Source organism: Coptis chinensis, chromosome 4 (genome assembly GCF_015680905.1).
Source record: "Coptis chinensis isolate HL-2020 chromosome 4, ASM1568090v1, whole genome shotgun sequence".
In the NCBI taxonomy this organism is placed as follows: domain Eukaryota; kingdom Viridiplantae; phylum Streptophyta; class Magnoliopsida; order Ranunculales; family Ranunculaceae; genus Coptis; species Coptis chinensis.
Genome location: NC_141459.1, coordinates 24,900,870 through 24,926,884, shown reverse-complemented (window position 1 = coordinate 24,926,884; position 26,015 = coordinate 24,900,870). Strand labels below are relative to the sequence as shown.

Sequence of the window (26,015 nt, the reverse complement as noted above, 5' to 3'; positions counted from 1 at the left end):
GGAAGGGGAACAACCACCTCGGCATCAGTCCGTAGAGGGGATCGGAAAGCGGATGATCCCAATAATGTATTTATAAGTGGTGTAGAGTTAGGAAATCAAAAGAGAATAAATGGGACAGTTCCGAGTGATGTAAATGTAGATGTAGATTTAGATTTAGATGTAGATGAGATGACATAAATATGGATCGTGGGAAGTAGGGGTGCAAACGGATAGGTTCGGATGCGGATATGCCTGTATCCGAATCCGAATCCAAAAATTTATACCGATATCCGAATCCGAATCCGAATCCGACGGATATTAAAAAAATTATCCGAATCCGATTTCGGATATCCAAAACGGATATCGGATAATATCCGATCCGAAAATTAAAATTAATTAAAATTTTATTTGCTTTGAATAATTCATTTTACCACTATAAAAACTAGTATAGATATATATATTTGTCATTTATTATTATTATTTTGTTATTATAGTTTTATATTATTAGTTTATGATTTTATATAATATTTATACAATAAAAAATGAATAAATTAATTATATATAATAACTATTAATTTTTTAAATCAGATCGGATATTATCGGATGCGGATATGGCAGTATCCGAATCCGTATCCGAAACTAGTTCGGACATAAAAAAAAAATCCGAATCCGAATCCGAATCTGAAATTTTCGGATAATATCCGATTTTTCGAATACGAATTCGAATCGGATTCGAATATTTGGATATCCACTTGCACCCCTAATGGGAAGAGTCATAGCTAGTAAATTCGTGGACGGCAAAAGTTCGATACGTCAATTATTTGCCTAAGATTCGAAATTTTCAACAATAATACTTTTAAATATTCGGTCCAATAAAACGCTAACGGTAAAAATACGATATACGTGTTTTAAACGGGTATAATACGAATATATTTCTTTAAAATTTGGCTATATATTTTACATTTAAAATTTTGATATATAAGTATATAACGTTTTTATTTTTATTTTTACAATTTTATTCATGAAAAAATAATACAAATGTCATTTTATTCGCCAAACCTTATAATTCGTGAATAATTCGGCAATTATAAGCCCGACCCAACCAATTCGCGAATTAAACCGTATCATTCAAAAATTCGCCGAATTATTCATTTTATTCGCCAAACCTTATAATTCGCGAATAATTCGTGAATAATCCGCGAATTACTAGCTATGGGAAGAGTGTAGTTGTAAGTCATGGTGATGGTGAAGAAGATGATAGTGAAGAAGATGACGAAGAGGGTGTTGATGATGCAGAAGAGGAGAATGACGAGGAGGAGGAGGACGCGGAGGATGAGGAGGAGGAGGAGGATGACGAGAAAGTCCCTGAAGTCCATGTACCTGTACCTCCAGTGAATATTGTGAGAAAGTCCAACAATGACTTGGAGTTCTAAAGAGGTGTTTATGGAGGTGGCCCTCGTGTGCCACATCTGTTGTATGACTATGCGATGCACGTGGCTCGCGATGTTTGGGAGGGGCAGGTAATATTATCATATAGTGTCTATTAGTATTTAAATTTTTTATTACGAAACCTTGTGCATACATTAATACTGAGTTTTTGTTGTTTTAGGCGGAGCAAGGGGTGTTAAAGTGCCATGGGCACCTAAACAAGTTGGTACAATGGGATATCGTCGGAGAGTGTTCAGACTGTTCTAATTTTCACGTGGAGCTTCAAAGGACCGGCTTATGTGCTCTGGTCTTAGGTGTATACAGGCATCATGATCCTGTGTTGGTCTCTGCGTTTGTGGAGAGGTGACATCTAAAGACCAACATGCCATGGGGCGAGATGACAATCATGTTGGACAATGTTTCCCAACTCTTAGGAGTTCCGATCAGAGGCAAAATAGTGATTGGGGACACTGATTTGACCCTGGAACAGACAAAAAGACTCCTCCACAAAGGTCTTGGTATACCTATGGACAAGATAGATGCAGAGATGAAAGCCAATAAGTTCACTTCCAAAGTTAGGATAGATTTCTTGATGAAGCAGTTTGCTGGGAAGGTAACGGATGAAGATTTACGTGATGGAAATGGGGTTGTTGTGAAGAAGGCGTCAACCCAAAAAGAGTTGCAGTTTGCTGTGGGAGCTTATCTGTTATTTTTCTTTAGATGTACCGCCTTCACCGACACGTCTGGAACTGCAGTTCCCGTTTGTTATCTGAGACTGCTTCGAAATTTACCGAGATCATAGACTACGCGTGGGGTGTAGCCTTACTGGCTTACTTGTACAGGGGTCTTGGGACTGCCACAAGTGCCAAGGTGAAGGGTGTTTTAGGCTATTTCACTCTCCTACAGGTATTAGTTTTTTTGTTTTTCTTTTCAATGTCAATTTTATCTATTTATTACAATATTAACTGGGTGTCTATATTAATTTAGGCATGGATTTATGAGTACTTCCCGGTGTTCAGGTCATTCTCAAACTTGGACTATCAGTTGAGCATGTCACGTGCTCATAGGCTATGCTATCAATATCGGATTAATCGGCCGATTAATTGCGTATCGCTTCAGAAAACCGATTAGTTTTACCGATTTTTTACTTTTTCGCCTTAACCGATTTAATCACTGAATTGACCGATTAATCGGCCGAGATGACCGATTTTCGCTAAACCGAGAAAAAAATTATTGAAAATATCGGTTTCCTATCCAAAAAAATACGTAAAATTAACGAATTAGATTATTAAACTGTATTAATAATAATATAACCCAATCAATACACAAAGCTAAGAGTTTACTTATTTTCCTCTCCTTAACGAAAGTTAAATATACAAATTATTGTATTATATCTCTAATAAATATTATCGCTTCTCAATCCTCTTATTCCTTTAAATATTTAACGTAATTTTTGTGTTTGACATATCTGAAGTACTCCAAAATTGAGCTAGTTAGATGTGATTATGAGAATTTGATATTTTTTGTTGTATCTCGGATCACTGTTTAGAAATATTTGGTATGATTATACTAATATATATTTTGAAAACATCAAATATATACATCCGATATAACCGATTAAATCACCGATTAATCGCATATCGCTTGTCACACCCCGAATTTAGACAGAATTCGAAAAAAACTGTATTTGTTCCCGACTCTTCGATTTTCGAGGTGTGATGCACTTTCAACTTCCAAAAATCCATAAACAGTTTAAATATGCGGATAATTAAAAACCAATAAAAATTTTAAATTAAACAAAAGTCATCTTCATTACAAAAATTCACAAATAAGATTAGGTTACAAATCTATTTTCAATAACTCTTTATTTAAAATTACAAATGAAAATACAAATAACATTGTCTCAACTGAAAATCTATTTCACCTCAAGGGAAAACAAAACCTATCTTGAAATGCGACGCTAATGCAAACCACAAGCAGCAACCAACTTTCTTCAACACTAAACCTATCAAGACTTATCAACTATGTTCATTTAATGAACACACCCGATAAGCAAACATGCAAATCGGGTCAGCATTATAAAAATGCTGGTGTGAGTAGCTATAAAATACAACATATACTTATATATATACATACACAATCCATAAGGCAATTAGTTCCTCCACCGATAATTCAAACAATGCACTTCACCCATACACCCCGACATCACCCATACCAACAAACCGCGAAGATGCCATTAACGCTTGTCAAAGCTTCAAGCTTCCAATAGCACCCATCAATGATTCTAAACCCCGACATTCATCCCCTTACTACCACCAATCTTCAATCAACAAAAAACAACAATAACAGTTCACACATAAATTTTTACTGGCGATGTCTTAGTGCCGCCATTAACAACCTCCAGAGTTCGAACAGTTTCAACAAATCAACCTCCAGAGTTTTAGTAATGCTACCATTTAACAAGTTTTAACCACGACATTAACAATAATAATAACGACAAAAGAATGCATAGAAATCATGAGTGGAAACCTTAATTAATTAGACCGTGAAATATAAAACTAGTCCACTCACATTAATTAATAGCTCGACGAATTTCTCCTCGTCCGAATCGTCGCGCTCTAACGCTCTAGCCAACGATCTTTTATCTCCACCTCCATTTTTATTTTATTTTTATCTCAAAACCCTATTCTCTAGAAAAATATGTATATATACATGGGTTTGAAACCTAAGCCCAACACAGACTCGGGCCCATAAATCAGGCCCACATATCCCAAATCCAATCCAACGAATTTTAAATAAATAATTAAATTAATTAATTAATAAATAAATTCGTATTTTAAATATGGACGTTACATCGCTCCTCGACCGATTAGTTTCGAAAACCGATTTTAACTGTTTAGCTCATAGGTACTCAGTTACCTAGTCTTTTTATGCTAGCACAACAGCTGCATTTAAGCATACCCGAGCGGTGATTGATAATATGTCTTGTACCGATGTAAGCATTTTTGTTTGTAAATAGTTTTATTTATTAATTGATATTATTAGTATGTGGTTAATGATTAATTTCCTCGATCATATGTTATTTGTGGGTTGAATGGTATTCTATCTTTGAAGTCCCAGCTACACGCCGGTGGATGAAATAGCATTTTTCGAGGGATTTATATGTTTTCTTGATGATATCGAGCAATACAATGTTTCGAGGGTTGTGCGTCAATTGGGTCATATGCAGTTTGTACCCTCAGATCCCTCAAGACCAAAAACCTCGACGCGAACTACTTCCGGACGCGGGTACGATGTAAAATTTAATATTGCGTCTTCCTACTGGAGTAAATGACAGAATCACTTGATACAACTTGAACATCGATGACCCAATGCGTCTTATCCATGGGAGTGTGTGAGTAGATACATGAGTTGGTACGAAAACAATAGTCATATTCGAATGATAAACCGTGATCATCCTAATCACTACTCCCTATAGAGTCTTCCATATCATAATCTGGTGAGTTAATACCTTACAACGTTAGTTTTTGTTAGTTTTTTTTGTTTTGTTTTGTTTTGTTTTGGTATTTTATAAATGTATATACTAATTTAGTTTTTCGTTTTAATTTTGACAGCACCCCATCGTCGATGAAATTTGTCGCTTGCTCGATCGAGGCTTGCAATTGGGTGGGACTGCGATTCCAGATGATGCACGGAACGAGTTCATGGAGGCATACAATTTGACCCGGTGCAAGTTCATTGGCGGACGATATCGTGAAGAAGCATAGGTGAAGAAACAACCTATTCTTGAGCATTGATTTCAACTCTTGGAGTTCTAGTAGTATAGGGCAGTTTATGTTGCTTTTGTTGTAAAGAGTGACGTTGTGATATCTGTACCCAACTTTATGAATACTTGATTTTGTGGTATGTTATTTCAAAATATTATTTGATGTTATGTGATTCTCTGTTTTTTATGTGTTTGGTTTTGAATTTGGAAGTGTTAGAATTGTTGGAATATGAAAGTTAAGAAAAAAAGAAATCGAGGTTCGCCAAATTTCAATCCCAAACGACTTGGCCACATCGTTTGGGATTTGAACTTTGAAAAACACAAAGTTATGTTTTTCTAACATCTTGACCGGTGTGGCCACACCGGTCAAGAGGCCAAAAAACAGAACTTTATGGTTTTTCCAGGTTCAAATCCCAAACGACTTGGCCACACTGGTCAAGAGGCCAAAAAACAGAACTTTATGTATTTTCCAAGTTCAAATCCCAAAAGACATGGCCACACCATTGAACATCCAAACCATCCAAATCAAACAAACATACATCCATACATCAAATTCGACCAAAGAATACCATTAAATTTAAGAAAATTGTATCAAAAACCAAATTACAATTCCTTCATCTAAAAACATTAGAATATATGTTAGTTTTTCACTCACACACAGCTCAATGTTCCTAGGAAAACATCAAGAGTCAAGATTAATGTTTTTAAATTTCAAAAAACGAGCGGTAACCAAACTCGCATAAAACTTTCATTTCAGTATTTCATAAAAAGAGAGAGAGATGGCGGAGAAGAAGAAACCCATGAGTCTGAATCAACGTCTTCTAAATAGTTCTCAATCTCACAACCGTTCTTCAATCCCTCCATCAGGTATACTAAAATAATAGTTTTTTCTTCTTTTAGACATTTCATCAAACAGTTTAGTCATTTTTGTTTGTTTGTTCATTTTTGTTATCATTTTAGAAGAGGAGAAGCCTCAAAAGGTTAAGATAGAAGGAAGGAGACGTTTGTGCAAAGTCTCATCGAGAGACGCTGAGGAAAACGATGATGGACCTAATTTTTCAGGAATCATGGATTTCGATTCACCTCCGATGAAAAGAATGGATTTTGATGATTCCCCACCGAAGAACAACTTATATTATGAGTCCCCAAAGACCAAAAACTTGAATTTGGATACCCCAGAGACGAAGAATGTGAATTTGGACTCTCCGGAGTCGACTATTAGGGATATTTTAGATGATTTGAGCTCAAAATTGAATTATTTATCTATTGAGAAGAAGAAAGGTGATAAATTTGAAGCAGGTTATGAGTCTACTCTTTCGTCTACAAAGGAAGAGTCGCCTGTTCGAAAGGGAGATAGAAAAGGTGACGTGCTGTTACCTGATTATGACTATAGTAGTGCTGATTATCGTTTTTCACTATCGCCTGATTCATCTGATTTGTTACATCTTGATTTAGCTGTAAAGTCTGGGGCGGAGAATGATGTTGTTTATAATGAATGCTATAGCTTTGTTGATTGCAACAATGATGTTGAGAAGATTGAAAGACCTTCTGTTTTCAATGAGGATGATGAGGAAGGTGAGAGCTCTGTTTATTGCACAAACAATATCAGTGAAGTACAGAAGAAATATTCTGCTATGGAGAAGATTGAAAGAAAACCCGCTTTCAACGAGGAAGGTGATGGTTTCGTTGATTGTGAAAGTGATGTAGAGAATGCTAATGAAACACCTGAAAAGAATCATACATTTGAAAAGACTGAAAGAAAATATGGTTTCTATGACAAGGGTGATGGTTTTGTTGATCGTGGAAATGTTGTAGAGGTTGTTGATGAATCACAGGAGCAGGACTGTAGTTTGATGAAGATTGGGAGAAATTATGATTTGGATGATGAGGACGATGATTGTTTTGTTGATTGCACAAACCTTGTAAAAGACGTGGATGAAGCACATAAAGATTATAGTTTGAAGAAAATCGAAAAACCTGTTTTTGATGTTGATGGTGATAGTTTTCACAATTCTATGAGCACTGTAAAGAATATTGATGAAGCTCGGAAGAATAATTATGGTTTTAAGAAGATTGAAAACAAACCTGTTTTCAAAGAGGAGGGAGATAGTTTAATGAACTGCACAAATCTTGGAAAAAATGTTGATGAACCACACAAGAGGAGTTTTGGTATTAAGAAGACTGAGAGAACACCATTTTTTAAAGACAAGGGTTATAATACTGTTGATCGCATAAATGACAATGGAACACAGAAAAAGGGTTACAGTATGAAGAAGATAGAAATAAAACCTTATGACATATTAAAAGAAAGTTCCTTGGTTGTTGATTATGACGACGAAAATCCTAATGACATATTAAGCAGTGGAGAATCAGGCAAGAGAGTACAAAGTAGAGCCCCTCGCGCTAAAAATGAGGTTAAAGGTTCTATATCTGTCGATGCATTGGAGGATCCTGGTGGTGATTGGGTTTTTGAGGATGGGGAGTCTATTATTTTGACTGGGAAACCGTCAAACTACATGCTCCCTGGTAAAATTGCTAAAATGTTGTATCCACATCAGCGTAGTGGTTTGAGGTGGTTGTGGTCTCTTCATTGCAAGGGTACTGGTGGTATTTTAGGAGATGACATGGGTCTCGGGAAAACAATGCAGGTAAATTTTCTCAAAAATGACTAAGTTTTGGTACTTTTAGTTTTAGATACAATTGTGTTCTTTCTGCCACTCTTCCTCTTACATTCTTGCTAATTTTAAACAATGGGGTTTCTTTTGTTTTTTCATTCCTTCGAGACTTTAAAGCAATAATGTCTGCATCTTTAATACGATGTTGCCATTATGCCTTTAATGTTTTAGCTGAAGCTTGACTGGAAACTTTTGATAGTCCATACGTTTAGGAGAAGTTGCTTGTGTGCCATTTATCATATATGGTGATGCAATCTAAATAAGCTTCCGACTGCTAGTTATTTATAGGAGAATATATACTTGTCATAGTCCTATTGTTTTTAAGCTGTGTTTTTTGCTTAATGATAACTCTTTTAGGTGATGAATCTGAATTCAGTATATTAATTTATGCTTGGATGTTGGAGGTACCTCTAGCTAGGTCAATTGAAGCCTGCCATGTTTTCATTCATTCTCTCATTTATAATGTTTTCAGATATGCAGCTTTTTAGCAGGGCTTTTCCATTCTGGTTTGATTAAGAGGGTAATGATTGTGGCCCCCAAAACACTTCTTTCCCATTGGATCAAGGAGCTAACAGTTGTTGGACTTTCAGAAAAGATAAGAGAGTGGGTGGCTTTTCTTTTATCTGCTTTCTTTTCTGCTGTGTTTTTGGTCCTTTTTTTTCTTTGTTCATTATCTATACATCTGGTAAATCAAACTCTAATTTATTATCATCTTTCTTTGCAGGTACTATGGATCTTGTGTGAAGGCACGCCAATATGAGCTTCAGTATATATTTCAGGTTCTGTTGGTTCTCATTGCATAATTTTCTCATAATCTGCACGGTATACTTTATGATATGCCTTGGACATAAAATAGGTCGTTTGTAGGCAGTGGAAGTAATACTGATCAGAATGATTTAGACAATTAACTGAATATATTTTGTCTTCTTCATAAATACGTTTTGTTTTGAGTATGTTATTTTCCACATTAAGAAGAGTATGAAAATGTTTTAGTAATTGTTTGGGTATTTTTATCCCCATCTTTTCAATTTCTTGAAATACATAGTAACTTGCCGTGTTTACAAGATTGTTTCTCTTTTGTAGGATAAGGGCATCCTTCTCACAACATATGATATTGTGCGTAACAATTTTAAATCGTTAAGAGGCGACTCTTACTTTGATGATGACTGTGAAGATATCATCTGGGACTATACAATTCTTGATGAGGTAGATTCAATGTGTTTGTTCAGGAAAAAGCTTGATGGATAATGTGTTACATCTTTGTGTTCTTATTTTTATGTCGATGTTGGCAAAACTAGTTGGAACCCCCAAAAAAAAAAAAAGAAAGAAAAGAAAAAGGAAAGAGATAAGTCTTAGTTGAATCAACTGTTGTGATTAATTGTGCAATGAAGAAATCGTTACTGCTATTCGTTTTTGGTTGCTTTGCACCAATGAAGTTAGACACTTCCTCAACTATGCTGACTTTCGTACTTGAAGAAGCGTGATTGTACAGCGTTCTATGTCTACAAATTTTACTATTTTAGTTAGTCAAAGAACAGAACAAAAGTGTGGAGCAGAACAGAACTGAAATATGGATAAAGCAAAAACTATGATAATGCATCAAGAATTTACTGTCCATAAAGACTAGATGAAACTAGAAGTAATGGTGTGGATGCACTGAAGCATATTCACCTTTCTTTGCTGCAGTGTATGTAAAACGTTGTTATTGATGTAAAACTTCAATAGTATTAATTACTTTGATGATTTTGTTTTCAAACTTTTGGTGGCAAAACTCTTAAGTACATTGAACGTTATACTCATGACAGACACCAGTATGCATGCATGTATATGTAAATAAATATAATCAATTTTTCTACCTAAAGCAACTTTGTAGGCTTCACTAGTACTTCAGGCTGTAATGGTATATGTGTTATCTTGCTTTTTTCATATAGCATACACTTTTTTTGTTTTTAGCATCGATTTATCTGTGTTTCTTCCAGATTCTTATGCCATCATAATAAAGTGAATTTCTTGAATGAGAACTCGTGCTTTATCAAGCTTCTTTCTGGAAGGCCGTGGTTGTGTTATATTGAGCTTTTACTTTCCGTAGAATGGTATTAACTGATTTATCTTTGATATCTATTGATTAGGGACATATCATAAAAAACCCTAGTACGCAGAGGGCCAAAAGTTTGCTTGAGATTCCTAGTGGTCATCGTATTATTATTAGTGGTACACCAATACAAAATAATCTCAAGGTGATCTTCTTTCTTCAATATTCTGAAGTATTTTAATATTCCTTTTGTCAATATTCATTAAAATCTTGTAGCTTGCAGAAAAATAAGCTACCATAATAGTAACATTCTAATCAATGTTTGACTTTCTCTTAATTAGGAACTGTGGGCGCTCTTTAGTTTTTGTTGTCCCGAACTACTGGGTGACAAGAAAGAGTAAGAATCACCCTTGTACTGTGAGTTGTCTTTTTTGGTTTAATACTCTTTAGTTCTAGAGCTTTGATATATTTTCAGGTTTAAGGTCAGGTATGAGTCTGCCATTCTTCGTGGAAATGAGAAAAATGCCACTGACCGGGAGAAACGAACTGGTTCTGCTATTGCAAAGGTATTGATATACTGAGCGGTGTTTTGCTTATTTTGAAAATGTCAGACTATAGTACAAACTCAAACTCAAAAAATTTCTTTTTTGATTAATAGAAGATATTGTTTCGATATAAATTGGAGATTACATCAGCACCAACTCTTCTAGGATCTCACCAGACCCAGTACCCACCCATATATACTATAACCCCTTTATAAGATATTTTACTGAGGTTTCTTCTTCTACTGCACTCAAATTGGAATTTTTGCACTGAAGTGCTTTTTGACACAGCCTTGACTAGGTTATGGTTTTGATCAAATTCTAGGAAGTTTTTTTGATAGTTAGAACTTTATTTTTTGATTTATTAAATTCCCAAACCACTATACCATATACTTTTCTTCATTAATGGTTCGTGCTGTGGTGATAGAGGTCCCAAATGGTAGTTAAACTAATAAACGTCTGATATACAATTAACTAATAAACATTCCGCCAATAGTTTTACACACACATTTCATATTATGAATTCACCATGGAAATACTATTATTTTGGATGAAGTGCTGTCCTCGTTAATTCAATTCTTAGTGGTGTATATAGGTTATATTTTTTATTTAATTCAATTCTTGTCTGAAATATCATTTTTTTTATATTGGTGTAATCTATCCCTCACTTGTTTATTATCATTTTCTAATTTTTCTTATATTCTAGCCTTATGCAGCACTTGTCATATAACTCGATGGAATTTTTCTCTTAGTTTTTTAGAATCCATATCTATTCTAGAGTCTTGTGGCTTGCTGCTTGGACTTTATTTAGAACCATATGCAATTTTTCCAATGCTTTAGAACAAATTGAAATACATACGTATATACATGTGTTTGTCCAGGAATTAAGAGAACGCATTGAACCATACTTTTTGCGCCGCTTGAAGAGTGAAGTATTTCTTGAAAATGAGTCATCAAAAACTTCCAAACTTTCAAAGAAGAATGAGATTATTGTGTGGTTAAGAATGACTCAGTGTCAGGTACAATCGGTTTGTCTTTAATTAGCTGATTGCTTCTTCCTTAATCTTATTTTTGGACTACTTTGATATCATTTCATGGTGTGTCTTACATTGCAGAGACAACTATATGAAGCGTTTCTAAATAGTGAGTTGGTTCTTTCTTCATTTGATGGGTCACCACTGGCGGCAATAACGGTAGTTTTTCTTTTATACCTTTTAATTATCAATCTCTTTTTGATTCTTTAGCTGTAATACATTTCATTATCTGATACGGTTGTAGATGTTTGCATGTACGTTATGGTTTTGATTCCCAAATGTTACTGTATTTAGTACCTTGAAATGTTATAGTTTTAAACAGGATTTTCCTTGTTTTTTGGGGTTCTTATAGTTAAGTTAGTTCGTACATCATTGTGTGGATGAGTGTCAGCAGAAGGGTTGTCATTTGCACTAACATGTTAGGTTTTTATCGTATCTAGGCCTAACACATGTACAACTAATTTATACTTTAAACATGGTTATGGACATGCCTCCACCAGTAACTGTACGTGATGTGTAAGTTACAAGGAGTTCTGTATCCTTTCAGGGATAACACTTCTGATTGTTGTTCACTTAACTTTTACCTTTTTAAGGGAAATTTCATTTATAAAGGGAAAGTAGGCTAAGGCAATGAAGAAGAAAAAAAACATTTACAAGAAATTGAAACAAAGTAAGAGAAAACCCAAAAAAATGCACCATTTTTTTTTTTTCTAAGTTAGCAAAATTGTATTAATATGGGGAAAGGATGTACAAATTACATTGTAGAAGTTGGTTTGGGTTTGTACAACCCCTAACCACCTTTAATCGAATCTATAATAACGTCGCCGAGGGAGATTCCCATCTAGTAAGCCAGTAGGGCCTTCCCTCATACAAAACTTGATCTGTGCAGTTGAGTGAAAGCGTATGATTTTAAAAAATGCACCAATCACCCACCCCATGTCTAAGAACATAAGATGATTCCATCTAGCAACAAAAGAAAAGGAAAATCCTCTTTAACTCTTTGAATACTTTAGTCCACCGAAACAATAAAGCCTTTATTGATAGAATGATCTTCTCAAGTGAAGCTGAGATGCCTTCATATGCTCCACATGATACACAACGGTAATAAGCTCCAAAGGCAATTTCCGAAAGAAGAGAAAGGACTAGGATCCCAACCTTTAAGCAAATCCAATACCATACCCAAGTTACCAGTCTCTAAAAGAAAAACAGACCATATTTTCCAATCAAAGAGACTCCAAAAAAGTACATGAGTCACACTCACCATACTTTTTATAAAATTGACCAAACACATTTTGAAGTGTTTTATAGTGTGAACGGACTGTTAATTTTGACATTGTTGACTGTGAAGTCTTATGTTATGTACGGATTGTGCCTTATTTGTGGTTAGCTTTCCTTCTGGATGTAGTTAATAGTGATGTTTTGATGCACGACTGTTATTTACTTATGATCTGAACATAATTATAATTACCTTGAAACAGATATTGAAAAAAATTTGTGATCATCCATACTTGCTGACAAAAAGAGCAGCGGAAGAGGTTCTGGAAGGGATGGAGACAATGCTTGATGGAAATGATTTAAGCTTAATAGAGAAAATGGCTCTGCAATTAGCAAATGCCTCTGATGGTGAAGATCTCCAAAATTTGGTTGACAATGTCTCGTGCAAGATTACTTTTATATTGTCTTTATTGGTTGGTGCTGCTACACTTTTTCACATTGGTCCGGTGTGTCTATAGCTGCTATTCATCTGATAATGGGGTTTTTTTTTTCTCTCAGGATAACCTGATTCAGGAGGGCCACATTGTACTAATCTTCTCACAAACTCGCAAAATGCTAAATTTTGTGCAGGTTGGTTCTGTTTGTGTGTTTGTGTGTTTGTGTTTGAATGTTTTTTGGTTTTCTTAGTGTTCTCTTTTTTTGGAGCATTCGTACTTGATTCAGGAGGGCCGTACTTTAGTTTGTTTTTAATCTTTTGTTTGTTATGATTCTGATAAGCATTTCTATAATTCTATTTACTTTTTCCTGTCATTTCATGACCTGCATTGCATTGGCATTTGCTTCCCCATCACACTTTTTTCTTCTTCTTCTCATTATTTAGTGCTGAGAGAGTTGCCCAAGATCTTCATATACTCGGCTGGGCTCGTCTAAGCTTCATTCAAGTTGAAGCTTATACTAAAGAATAATAGCATTCATGTAGCCTCGCACTGCAAAGTTTAATTATTTTAAGTAATAAGTAGTAACTTATCCCTTTATTCAAGTCCTAATTTCACCAGTTGTGATTTTCCCTTCACAACAGCTCTTGCTCTTACTTTTTTACTTTGTTTTTCTGGACCAAAAGCTGTTTTGCTAGCTTGTAACATCATGAAAACTTTCTTAAGGTTACCAGGAAAATGTTTTTAAGGTTGAGTTGTTTATTTGTTTCTTGAATATTGATTGAAGGTATTAGTTATTTTAATGTACAATGATATGTCATGCTATTTATTTTGTGCTCTTATTGAAAAAAGAAAAACTATTTATTTTGTGCAATGTTGTCTTTTGACTTGTGGTTTCTTATAGTTGTTGTTGTTGCTTTTTTTTTTCCAGGATGCCATAATATCAAAGGGTTACAAATTCTTACGCATTGATGGTACCACAAAGATTAGTGACAGAGAGAAGATTGTGAATGTTAGTTTCTTCTCTGCTTGATATCATATAAAATATATTCTTTTTGTTATGTTTTAACCTTTTCTTATCTATCTTGTGACCTTCATTTTTAGAATTTTCAAGAAGGAGAAGGAGCTCCAATTTTCCTCTTGACTTCTCAAGTAGGCGGTCTTGGTCTTACATTGACGAAAGCAGATCGTGTGATTGTGGTTGATCCAGCATGGAACCCAAGGTGAGCTCAATACTTTACCTTTTGGTAACATCTGCAATTATTTGTGCAGTCTTTGGTGAGTTTAATCCGTAATGGTATTGTATTGTTAGGTTGAATTTGACAAAAATATGCATATGTATATTCGTTTCCATTTTTAAAAAAAATTTACTTCTATTTATTTTTTTGTAGATCATCATTTTGGAGTATGAACAAAGGAAACTTGTTGTTGAGATTGAATTTAATCTAATGTTTTACCAAACAAAAAAAAAAAACTAATACAAGTTATAGGAAAGAGGTGTGATGCGGAGAATAAAAATGTGTAATTTGATTTTATGCAGCTTCTATGTTGTTGATTGAGGAATCTCCTCAAGTTTTAACAATAGGTGTAGAGTGGCAAACAAAGCCCGCTGAATAGAAAGTTTACCTTGACTTCCTGTTAGTCTACTGCACAATTGGTGCCAGGTCGGCTCATCTAGAATCACTAGCTAAGAGAATGTGTTAGTTATTGTTCATTAGCTAACTTTAGAAGGCGGTTAATTAATTGGAGGCCTTGGAAGATTTTGTTTGTGAGTAGCCAGGCTCATCAGCTTTCGTTTTGTTGCATCAAACATTATAAGATTAGGCCTGATTGTACTGTTGCTAAACTCTTGTCCATATTATTTCTTTCATATGTATGATCTCAATTTTACTTTGTGTGATGCATGGAACTGTTATGTGTTTTGACTTTTGAGCAGTGTCTTTGAACAATTCTGTGTTTGTTAGGGACTTAGGGTTATTTAGCTTTTGGCCTGCTTCATTTTGCCGTATTCAGCGTTTGGCCCCACTTTTTTTGTTTATTTATTTTTGCCCCATTTTTTTCAGTCGACATAGTCAACTTCAACTCCAGATTTTTATATTTATCTTTTATTGTTATTATTTTTTGGCATGCTTATCTGTCAGGCGAAGGCCCATTGAATCTTATTTTTAGTTTTTGGCATGCTTATGCTTCTACATTATTTTTAGTTTTTGGTCCCTCCTACATTATGCGAGGAGTATTTGAGATAAGTTACGGTCAACACAAATGCAACGCAGTCAACTGACAAAACTAGGACCAAAAATAAGTAAACAAAAAAGTTGGTGCCAAATGCTGAATACTGCAACATAAGGCCGACCGAAAGCTAAATAACCTTTTTTTTTTTAACTTAATTAAATATGAAATTCGGAATTTTACACACAACTTGCAGTCTGTTCAGTCCTCTACTCCTTTCATGTTAGGACTTGCCGTTAAGGTGCTTCTCTATTCGTGGCAATGAGTGCTAACAAGGCATAATCTTCAATAGGATTCCATTGGTTGATTATTGACTAATTTATTTTCTGTATACTTCTTCCTTTTCCTTATCAAAATAGCGTGTGATTTTGTTGTATATCTCCTCAGTACGGATAATCAAAGTGTTGATCGTGCATATCGAATTGGGCAAAAGAAGGATGTGGTAGTCTATCGGTTAATGACATGTGGTACCATTGAAGAGAAGATATATAGAATGCAGGTTTGATTTTCTTGAAGTTAATATTTGATCTAGAAAGCTCTTGCTTTAGTTCCTAATTAAAAAAATACTTTGTTATATACTCATATACCTGTAACTCTTGGCATGCTACAAAAGATAAACAGGTGAATAAGTTTCCTTGTAAACAGTCCTAATATATTTTATTGACCATTGATATCAACTTTATATTCAATAGTGATGATACTGATTTTTGTCATCCAGGTGTTCAAGGGAGGTTTGTTTAAAACTGCGACCGAGAACAAAGAGCAAACACGTTACTTTAGCCAGCAAGTATGTCGTACTATAGTTTGGTCAGCTGTTGAACTGTCAACTTCTTGTGTGTCTTCAACCAATTTTTCAGGGTTTTTATGGACACTTTTTTACTTTCAGGACCTTAGTGAACTTTTTAGGCTCCCGAAAGAGGGGTTTGATGTGTCAGTGACGCAGCAACAGATGAATGAAGAGCACGACCAACAACATTCAATGTAATGTTTTATACCTTCTCAACTGTTTTGTACTGATACTAGTGATGCTATCCGCATTAGTAACATTTATCCTTTTGCTATCCTATGTGATGGGCATGGTCTTGAACAGTAAATATGTTGGAGATCTATGAGATAGTATAGGCCTCACGCTTGAATTTTTCCTTCAACAGATAGTATAGGCATAGTTTTTACATGTATGATGAATCTAGCTTAGTTAGTTCTCGGAAGAAACAGTAAATTTTTTCGTAATTGTAATTTCTGTTATGCGTGATGCATAAGTATTTATACATGTTTTGGTCTGTCCTAACAATTATTTACACCCCCCCCTATTTCCATGTTTCTATTCACAGGGATGATTACTTGAAGAACCACATCGAGTTTCTGAAGTGTCAGGGTATAGCGGGAGTCAGCAATCACAGTTTGCTATTTTCGAAGACAGCGCCTTCGCCTGCTATAGAAGGAAATGACGAGTTGCTAAGGTGCCATGATTTTGAACCTTCATTTGTATTTAGATATGAAGTCGTTAAGTCGATGATAAAAGTTAATATGTCCAACCTTGGTTTAGTGTGTTTATTTGATGCGCTTTGTTTCTTTTGGAAGTTTACACATGACGGTTTCTAACATTCTAAGTATTATTGTGAGGCGAGAACGTTGGATTTTTTGGAATTCGGAAGAAAAGAAATGACATCATATTATGTGTTGTACTTAACATGCTCATTTTTGGGATGACTGCGGCTTCTTTTCTATTACGAAAGTCTGATATTGTTTTCGCTGATTTGAGAGTGCAGGAGAAAGCAAACTGCTTATGTCGGATGTTCATCCTCTAGTTCATCACTTGAACGTCATGTTGATGGGTAAACACCTGGCTTTACTAGTTTGTCTTGATATATATATATATATATATATATAGCAATACAATGCTTACACTTATTACTCGTTTTTGTAGGGCTGAATTTGCCTTGAACCCAAAAGATACCAAAATGTGGAAGAAGAACACTGCCTCAGCTAGTCCAAACAAATTGACAGAGTCAGAAATCAGGGAAAAGATGGAAAGGTTGCGTCACACTTACGCAAACAAGGTACCATCCACGAAAAGCTAATTCATGTCAAGTGTACTCATTTACAGAAAAAAAACATATTTTAATTTATTGAGGAGATGTTGACATTACATATCTTAAATCCAAACAATATGGTCAACTTTTATTATTGTTTTGGACTCTTCGAATGACATGAGTTACACCGTTAATTTCTTTGACAGCCTTGCAGGGGCGGCTCTGAGCCATAGTCAGCATAGGCCACTGCCTAGGGGCCCCACTTGTTGCAAAAAAATTAAGGGCCCCAAATTGGATTTTGCCCACTACCCACTAACCCACTATTTTATTTTTATTTTTTGTTTACAACATAACATATTTGCCCCAATTAGCCTTCAAGCCCACCAACTAAAGCCTCAAACTCAACAGAAACATAAAACACTCATCTCCTTCAATTCTTTTTGCGACTATTTGTTGGGGTTTGCTCAAAAAAGAAAAAAACAACCACTATAATTAGATAGCTTGGCTGAAAATCGAAATAGGGCATTTACATACACCACACACCACAGTATGCATTGTTAGATATTTTCAAGATATTATCTCAAATTCAAAATTACTTGAAAATATATATTGAGTGTGAGTGATAACTGATATAATATATTCTTTCCTTTTCAGAACATTCTTAGACTCTTAGTTGATTGGTTATGGTCATGAAGAATACTAGAAAGTATCTCTCTGGTAATAATAAGAGAACAAAAAAACAAAGACTCAATCTCAGGTTGGAAGCATTCAATTTTTTTTTCTAGCAATAGACAAGCAAAAAGTTCCAATGAAAATTTGGTCAATAACGAAGGTGAAGATATTGTGCCTGGAGAACTTGATGATACAAAGAATGTTAAACATGATGAGAGAGTAAATAATAAAAACTAAAATGGAAGTAAATGTTGAACAAGTAGAGTGGGTTATGTTGAAAATATAGGTTTGGGATGGAAGTGGTTATTTACCAGAGTTTTTCTGCAACATGTATCATGTATCATGTATCCACCTAGTGTGACGTTCACTACTTATTTTGCTATATCAGGCCATGATCTCGAAGTTACCTGATAGGGGAGAGAAATTGGAAAGGCAGATTGCTGGACTGAATATGGAGCTCCAGAGTATCAGTACAGACAGTGAAGCTGAAGTCATCGACTTGGATGATATATCTGGGAAGCTTCAAAAAGTACACGTATAGAGTTTTTATGTGTGTTCGATGTTGATCCAAAAATTAAATTATGTTCACCTTTTTATGTGTGTTCGATGTTGATCCAAAAATTAAATTATGTTCACCATCTGCGTAATTTACCCATTGAATAAAACAGAAATTATTGGTGTAACCCATTTCTATTTTATTATTGTTAGGTTCCAGGCATTGTCACCAAAACTCATTTAAATTTAACTTCCATAAGCTTGGATGAAAATAAGAACCCCAAAAGCTTATTGGGCCGGTTCTCTAATGAGCTTTAAGAATAGCTTCGGATCCAATATAAATACATGTCCGCTTAAAATTTGAAACTACTGAACCAAAACTCTAATAAAACAGAGAGTTGGCCTTGAAACTGTTTGTAGAAATTCCTCTAACATGTTTTCGACGGGTTTAGCAAATTTTCGAAGATCAACCATTCTTGTCCTCAGCACTTCATCACCAGCAGGTAATAACAACGTACATTTATACTCTTATTTATATTCGACATTGAGGACTGATAATAATAATAATAACAATAAAGGAGCTAGTGGTGTGTCATTAGCAAAGAGTCTAGCTTCTTTACTTGATGAATCATCATGTCAAATTGAAAAAAGAGAGTATACTAGAATGGAAGAAAAGAGGTTCATCCAAACCCGTATTAAGAAGAGAGTGAAAGAGCAATACATAAATGGGAAGTTTCATGCTCTTATGGGAAATGTTATCGCCAATGCAATGACACTCAAGGATGCTTACAACTGTATTAGACTTAACTCCAATGTTGGTTTGGCGTCGGAGAGTGACGACATTGGTTTTGTGTCCATGGCAGAAGAGCTCGCTAGTGGGGAGTTTGATGTCCAAGTGAATACCATTTTAATGTCAACAAAGGGTGAAAGGGAAGAAGTATTGGTACTTCCTAATTTGAAGTTGAAGGTTATTCAGGAAGCTATTAGAATAGTTCTCGAAGTTGTGTATAGGCCTCATTATTCCAAAATTTCACATGGTTGCCGTAGTGGTAGGGGGCATGGTTCTGCTCTGAGGTACATTTGCAAAGAAATTACTGATCCAAAATGGTGGTTTACACTGCATGTGAACAAGAAGGTTGATGCTGCTATGCTGACTAAACTGATATGCACTATGGAAGAAAAGATTGAAGACCCCAGCTTGTATTATATTCTGCGTAGCATGTATGATGCCAATGTGCTGAACTTGGAATTTGGAGGTTTTCCAAAAGGCCAAGGTCTACCTCAAGAAGGAGTGTTGTCCCCTATTTTAATGAACATATACCTTGATCTTTTCGACGGGGAATTTCAATGGATGTGCTTGAAGTATGAGGGTCTTGGATCCAATCATGCAGATCAAGAGAAACGAGAGTCAAAACTGCGCAGCTGGTTCAGGAGCCAGCTAAAAGATGATAACAAGAAAGAGCTGGACAAGAGGAATTCTAGTTCAAGATTACATGCTTGCCGTGTGATGGATGAGATTTTTGTCGCGATTTCGGACTCTGAAGAAGTTGCTTTAGAATTAAAATTGGAGATGCAAAATTATTTGCAGAACTCTCTTTACCTAGACGTGGATGACACACAACTTTTATCATTTGATGGTCCCCGTGGTTTACAGTTTCTGGGTACAATTGTTCGCACAATTATTAAGGAAAGCCCTGCTGTGAAAGCAGTGCATAAGCTGAAGGAGAAGGTTCAGTTATTTGCATCGCACAAACAGGAGCTTTGGGATGCGATGTCTGTTAGAATTGGGAAGAAATGTCTGGGTCATGGTTTGAAGAAGGTTAAAGAGTCAGAAATAAAGCATTTAGCTGATAGTAACTCTGCCTTGAGTCAGATTGCCCAGTTCCGTAAAGACGGAATGGAAACCGACCACTGGTTCAAGGTCTTACTCAAAATCTGGATGCAAGATGTAAATGCTAAAAGCATAAATTCTGAAGAGGAAATCTTAGCCAAGTACATAGCAGAACCAGCACTTCCTCCAGAACTAAAAGATTCTTTTTACAATTTTATAAAACACGCAGAGGAGTATGTTTCCTCTGAGACATCTTCAACTCTTGCACTATTGTCCAATTTCAGCTCTAATACCCAAAGTTCTAGAAACACTGAGATTATAGCTCCGGTTAGCATCATAAAGAAGAGACTCATACGATATGGTCTAGTCAGCCATGAAGGATATTCAAGGCCCACTTCTGCACTCATCTTGCAAGATGACAATCAAATCATAGATTGGTTTTCAGGTCTTGTCCGCCGTTGGCTTAGATGGTACAGTGAGTGCGACAACTTTGGTGAAATCAAGCTCATAGTTATCAATCAAGTGCGAATGTCTTGCATCCGGACATTGGCAGCAAAACATCGGATACATGAAACTAAGATCGAGAAACTCTTTGAGTCAGAACTAAGTGGAATTCCTTCAACTCAGGAGTTTGAGCTCGAGATGTTGAATGAGGCTTCGGATTCACATGTTTTTGATAATGATGAAGGATTGAACTATAGTATTTCTAACAGTGGTTTATGTTTACTATCTCTGGCTAGGATTGTGAGTCCATCACGTCCTTGCAATTGTTTTGTTGTCGGCTGCAGTGTACCAGCACCTAAAGTTTATAGCCTTCATGCAATGGAAAGACAGAGATATCCAGGTTGGAAGACGGGATTCTTGACAGCGATCCACCCAAGTTTCAATAAAAGGAAAATTGGTTTGTGCAACAAGCATGTAAAGGATTTGTATATGGGCCAGATATCACTTCAATCTGTTGATTTTAGTGCGTGGAGGGGATGATTTGTGCTACAAATATATGTAAGTCAACTATGTCGCCTTGTAAATACTCTTTTTTAATCTTGACCATTGATATTAACTGTATTCTCTATTGTGATGATATTATGCTTTATGTGCTCCAGAATGTTTTTTCGAAGAAACATATGGAGTTTCTGAAGCTTCATGGTATAGCAAAAGTGAGCCACCACAGTTTGTTGTTCTTGACGACAGCAACTGTGCCAAATTTTGAAGAAAATGAAGAAGTGCTGAGGTGAAACCCTTATTTTTAATCTTCATTTGCACTTAGCTATGAAGTTCTTGATCCATAATATTACAAGCGTGATATTATCAAGACCTGAACCTGTTACCTAATACGTAGTCTAGAATCAACGAAAAATTTCCAGTTATGTATTGATCAAACTGGAAGCAATAGGAACGAGATCTGATATGAACAGTTTTAGACTTTGTTTTCTTCTTGTAGGTACTACTATGAGAATCAACCTGGCTTCTTTCACACTCTTTGTCGTGTTTAATGTTTAAAAGGGATACGTGGACTGATATCTCATCTTTTGCAGGGCTGAACATGCTTTGGAACTGAATTGATATCAAATGTGGAAGGGAAATGCTGCTGCAGTCTGGCCAAACAAATTAACAAATTATATATCAGGGAAAATGGAATAGTTGCATCAATCTTGCCCCAAACAAGGTAGGATAGTTTCGTCATATGTGATACGATATATTTTGCTTGGTAAGGTGCGAATATATTAATAAAATAATAACAAAAAAAGAATTACAAGTGTGGTGGAGGGTGTTTCACAGTGTTCCCCCTCCCAAATTCAAGGTCAGTCAAATCCTTAAGTAAACTAGCTCTGGGATCTGGCATACTATTTATTTTGTTAATTCTTTAAAAATGACTTTGTCTGCTGAGTTATGAATGGCACATCAATTTTAGAATGTGCTAGAATTGTCCACGTTTCCTGACCCACATGACATTTTCTGATTATATTGTCTCACATTTTCTTTTTCTGGTCATGGTCTGCCTCACGACGGATAGGTTGAATGGCAATATGGCATACTGATGAACTGAGCTTAAAGCTTGAGAAGATAGGTGGCTGGAAGGAGCAAGCCTAAAGTTAATTGGCTTGGAGAATACATATCTGTGATAAGTTCATTTCATTTATAGATTTCATTTTAATTATTTTGTACAGTGGAACCATATTTCATTCTACCTCCCAAGAAACTTATATCATCATAGTCATCAAGTTTATGTCTTTCTATATGACACATCAAACATCATAGACTAAACTGTGTAACTGCAATTGGCATGCTGACTACATGTCTTCCATCTTGCCAAGTTATTCTACCAAACACACTCTTCCGGCCGATATCTGGCAAGTCAAACTTTTTTGCAGAAATCTTGACCACGTAGTTTAACTTATCATCCTTCTTACTAAATTCCAGCTTTGGAGGAACAACGGTTATAACTACATTAGGGGGATTCTCTACTTTTACTGTGTAGCTAGATGCACCTTCACTAACATGCGTTACTGTCCTGGTAACTGTCTTTTCGTATCTCTGGGTACGAGTTCGGTTAAAAGCAATGCCAATTGATGGGTAATTTAGATCCCAAGCCTTCAGTCCCTTCTTACAGGTTACTGATCTTCGTGTAATCAATGTGATTTCCTTTTGATCATAGTTTGATGCACAGAGAAAATCAATGTAATCATCAACCGTGAGATCATATACCAAACCAGGATCAACGGCTTTTTCAGGATCCACGTGCCCTGATCCGTAATCCCATACCTTTGACACCTTGTAGGTCATCTCATCAAGCAATTGATTCCCTGCATTGTCAACTACATAAGACGTAGTCATCATTGCTGATTTGATTCTCGATGGCGACCAATCTCGATGTGCCCCCTTTAACAACGCGGCCACCCCTGAAATGTGTGGACAAGCCATAGAAGTACCGGACATGATGTTGAATTTCGTTCGTCTTGTATCCGAAGGGAGCCCTGTCGGCCCAACGTCATCTGTCCAAGCCGCTAAGATGTCAACGCCTGGAGCAGTGAGATCAGGCTTAATTACATAATCTGACATTGTGTTTGGTCCCCTTGATGAAAAGCCAGCTACAACCGGAGCAGGATGGACATTTAACTCGGTCTCACGGAAGACAATGGTAGCACGTACTGGAAATTGTGATGAGGCCAAGTACGAGAGAACTTTGTTTGCACTTGATACAGGGATAGCTACAGTTGGGAGTACGTGGGCATCAGCAATCAAACTTTCTCCAAGGGAATCCACATTGGCAAGTACCATTCCAACACCACCTGCATCCTTGACCACTTCTCCTTTTAGTGCACGAGCAATGACCCCTCTTTCGCACACTATTATTTTCCCACTAACAAGTTTAGGGTCCAGATGCCCTGGCATGCAAAGTGCACCACTAGAAACCCCACTCCCATTGATGGATACGTTTCCACCGTATACCAGAGGGACATATCTTTTTTTAGGTAATGCTGGACCACCATAGAGAGAAACTCCAGGGAACACAGTGCCATCTTCTAAAACAAGATTGGCCGGGAACCTTCTATCGATGGTTCCAGCAGCAATTGTTGTAACCCAGGGAGGTATGTTACAAACTGTACCCTCGGTGGGACCATCGTTTCCCGCGGATGCTGAAACAAGAACATTATGCTCCAAGGCACCAAATTGAGCTATAGCAATGGGATCAAGGTAATAAGGACCTACATTACCACCAATCGAGAAGGATATTATATCAACCCCATCTTCGACGGCCTTATCATAGGCCGCAACAATATCAACCGAGGTGCACCCACTAGGCCAGCATACCTTGTAGACAGCAATTCTGGCTTTGGGTGCGATTCCACTAGCAATTCCACGTGCATAACCAAACAAGGATGCATTGGCAACTTCGGATCCAGCAGCTGTAGAAGAAGTGTGTGTTCCATGACCTTCAGAGTCGCGTGCGGAACTGTAACCTTTAGTTTCATCTGGGCTCAATCCATTGGCAAAAAATCTGGCTCCAACTAATTTTTTGTTACAGTGTGCTCTGGTGAAATTCTGGCCTTCAACGCATTCCCCTTTCCAGTGGGAGGGTACAGAATCAAGACCATTATCATTATAGCTCTCTCTTTCAGGCCAAACACCCGTGTCAAGAACTCCAATTACTACTCCCGAACCATAATCTGAATCTCTGAACAAGCCTTTAGGAGTTGGGACGTGATTACTATTCATCAGTCCTAGGAAATGAGGTGAACGAGTTGTATGGAGTTGAAGCATCTCATTTGGGTAGACGGCTAGAACTTCTGGACGTGTCTTAAGCAATTCAGCTTCTTGTGATGTTAATTCTGCAGCGAACCCATGAAAGACTCGCTTGTACACACGAAGAAGATCAGTTTGTTTGAAGTTCTCAGAGTCGAGAGGAGGAGTTGATCTGACACTTCGCATGGTTGATCGGTACCAATGCTCAACATCAGAGAATGCTGAAGGCTTCATATCATTTCTCACTCGAACTATGTACTTTTGTGATTCACTGTTGCATAAATGAATGGAGGAAGAGGTAGTCAAGCAAAGCACTGAAAGTGAAAAACCAAAGAAAAATCATTTGTAGAGAAACAAGGGGTGAATGCATGGGAAGGATGAATTGGCCGGTGACTTGGGGTTGAGTTGAACAAATGGTATGGTATGGATTTATAGTAAAGAAAGAGACAGAAAAGCTTGAAAACAAGAGATAACGGTCTCAGTGGATTCTTAGTGTCACACAAACTTTAACAAAAGTCTGCTAACCACTTATATTGGATGAGTTAGAACCCTGATGAGAGTTGTTTTAGGAACTTGATTCTCGATGTTCTAGTTCGTTCTGTTTGAGTACTACTTGAAATTTTACTCCTATAAGCTTTTCTATTTTCTATATGAAAAGGGTGCCTGTGTGACATGTAAGACCTTATTTGCTTTGCTATTAATGAATGCATGATGTGGGGTAGTTGATAAAATGGTTATAAATCACCTTCAAGTTTCAATGTATTAATGTACTATGAACGGTTTTGATTAATTCACATTCAACTTTGCGGTTAATACTTAATAGTAAGACTTGATCTCAGCAGCTTATCCTCCATATTTCATGCCAAAAAGTTCCATATGAGTCTAAAAATTTGACTCCATTTTCGGATTTGTTCGAGAGAAACAGACAAAAAAACTGAGATGGTGCATGCCTGTAAATCGTGACTTTATACCAAGGACACAAACATCTTTTTGAGGAAAAAACCACCAATCTTATATCTCACTCTAACTCTCACTAAAAATCCAAATTTAATTAACTTATTGTTCTACCACCAATCTTATATCTCACTCTAACTCTCACTAAAAATCCAAATTTAATTAACTTATTGTTCTGGTGTATATATCAGGCATTTAGTCTCACATGGGCTTACTGAGATTCTTCTTCATTAAGCATGGCATGTTAGCTGAAACTGATTTCTAATTTTTTTTTTAAAGCAAAAAGGAAATCACCCCTATAGAAATGGAGAGATTCCCTCAATAGGACTAACACTTACACAGGTCAATAAGGGATTTTGCCGAAGCTCTATCCAAACAAAATAACGGAGGCGACCTCCTCTATGAGCTACAATATTTAAGGATCTAATGATATATAAAGTTTTATAGTCAT

At 36.2% G+C, this 26,015-nt stretch overlaps 2 protein-coding genes, 1 long non-coding RNA gene and 1 pseudogene across 6 annotated transcripts; 2 read left to right on the top strand and 2 right to left on the bottom strand.

Moving 5' to 3' along the window:
• The first annotated feature begins 5,751 nt into the window (after positions 1-5,751).
• CHR24 (chromatin remodeling 24) lies at positions 5,752-18,580 on the top strand. 3 transcript variants are annotated; one of them, XR_015221819.1, is made up of 22 exons: positions 5,752-6,040; positions 6,134-7,821; positions 8,321-8,451; positions 8,573-8,627; positions 8,932-9,054; positions 9,978-10,085; positions 10,222-10,277; positions 10,356-10,446; positions 11,304-11,441; positions 11,538-11,615; positions 12,935-13,144; positions 13,230-13,301; positions 14,037-14,117; positions 14,210-14,328; positions 15,722-15,833; positions 16,053-16,121; positions 16,221-16,315; positions 16,666-16,794; positions 17,104-17,169; positions 17,262-17,394; positions 18,022-18,124; positions 18,428-18,460. XR_015221819.1 is itself a non-coding variant. In XM_086607698.1 (21 exons), the coding sequence occupies exons 1-21, from the start codon at positions 5,953-5,955 to the stop codon at positions 18,578-18,580; spliced, it is 3,792 nt and encodes a 1,263-aa protein (XP_086463824.1). In that variant the 5' UTR covers positions 5,752-5,952. The 3 variants fall into 3 exon arrangements, 2 of the variants coding, with proteins under 2 accessions (XP_086463824.1, XP_086463823.1); XM_086607698.1 differs by lacking the exon at positions 18,022-18,124 and having other exon boundaries at positions 6,137-7,821; positions 18,428-18,580; XM_086607697.1 differs by lacking the exon at positions 18,022-18,124 and having other exon boundaries at positions 5,753-6,040; positions 18,428-18,580.
• Positions 17,435-18,770, bottom strand: LOC147502858 (uncharacterized). The gene is made up of 2 exons (XR_015221822.1): positions 18,676-18,770; positions 17,435-18,628 (listed from the first exon to the last, which is right to left on the bottom strand). It is a non-coding gene; the product is annotated as an uncharacterized LOC147502858 (long non-coding RNA).
• A 197-nt stretch (positions 18,771-18,967) lies between these two features.
• On the top strand, positions 18,968-22,596 carry LOC147502857 (Intron maturase, type II family protein). Its single transcript, XM_086607699.1, has 4 exons — positions 18,968-21,367; positions 21,469-21,596; positions 21,901-22,031; positions 22,380-22,596. Exon 1 carries the CDS (start codon positions 18,968-18,970, stop codon positions 21,347-21,349), a length of 2,382 nt encoding a protein of 793 aa, XP_086463825.1. The 3' UTR covers positions 21,350-21,367; positions 21,469-21,596; positions 21,901-22,031; positions 22,380-22,596.
• On the bottom strand, positions 22,581-25,322 carry LOC147502856 (subtilisin-like protease SBT1.5 pseudogene; annotated as a pseudogene). The gene has a single exon (XR_015221820.1). The product of XR_015221820.1 is annotated as a subtilisin-like protease SBT1.5 pseudogene (transcript).
• Between the last annotated feature and the right edge of the window lie 693 nt (positions 25,323-26,015).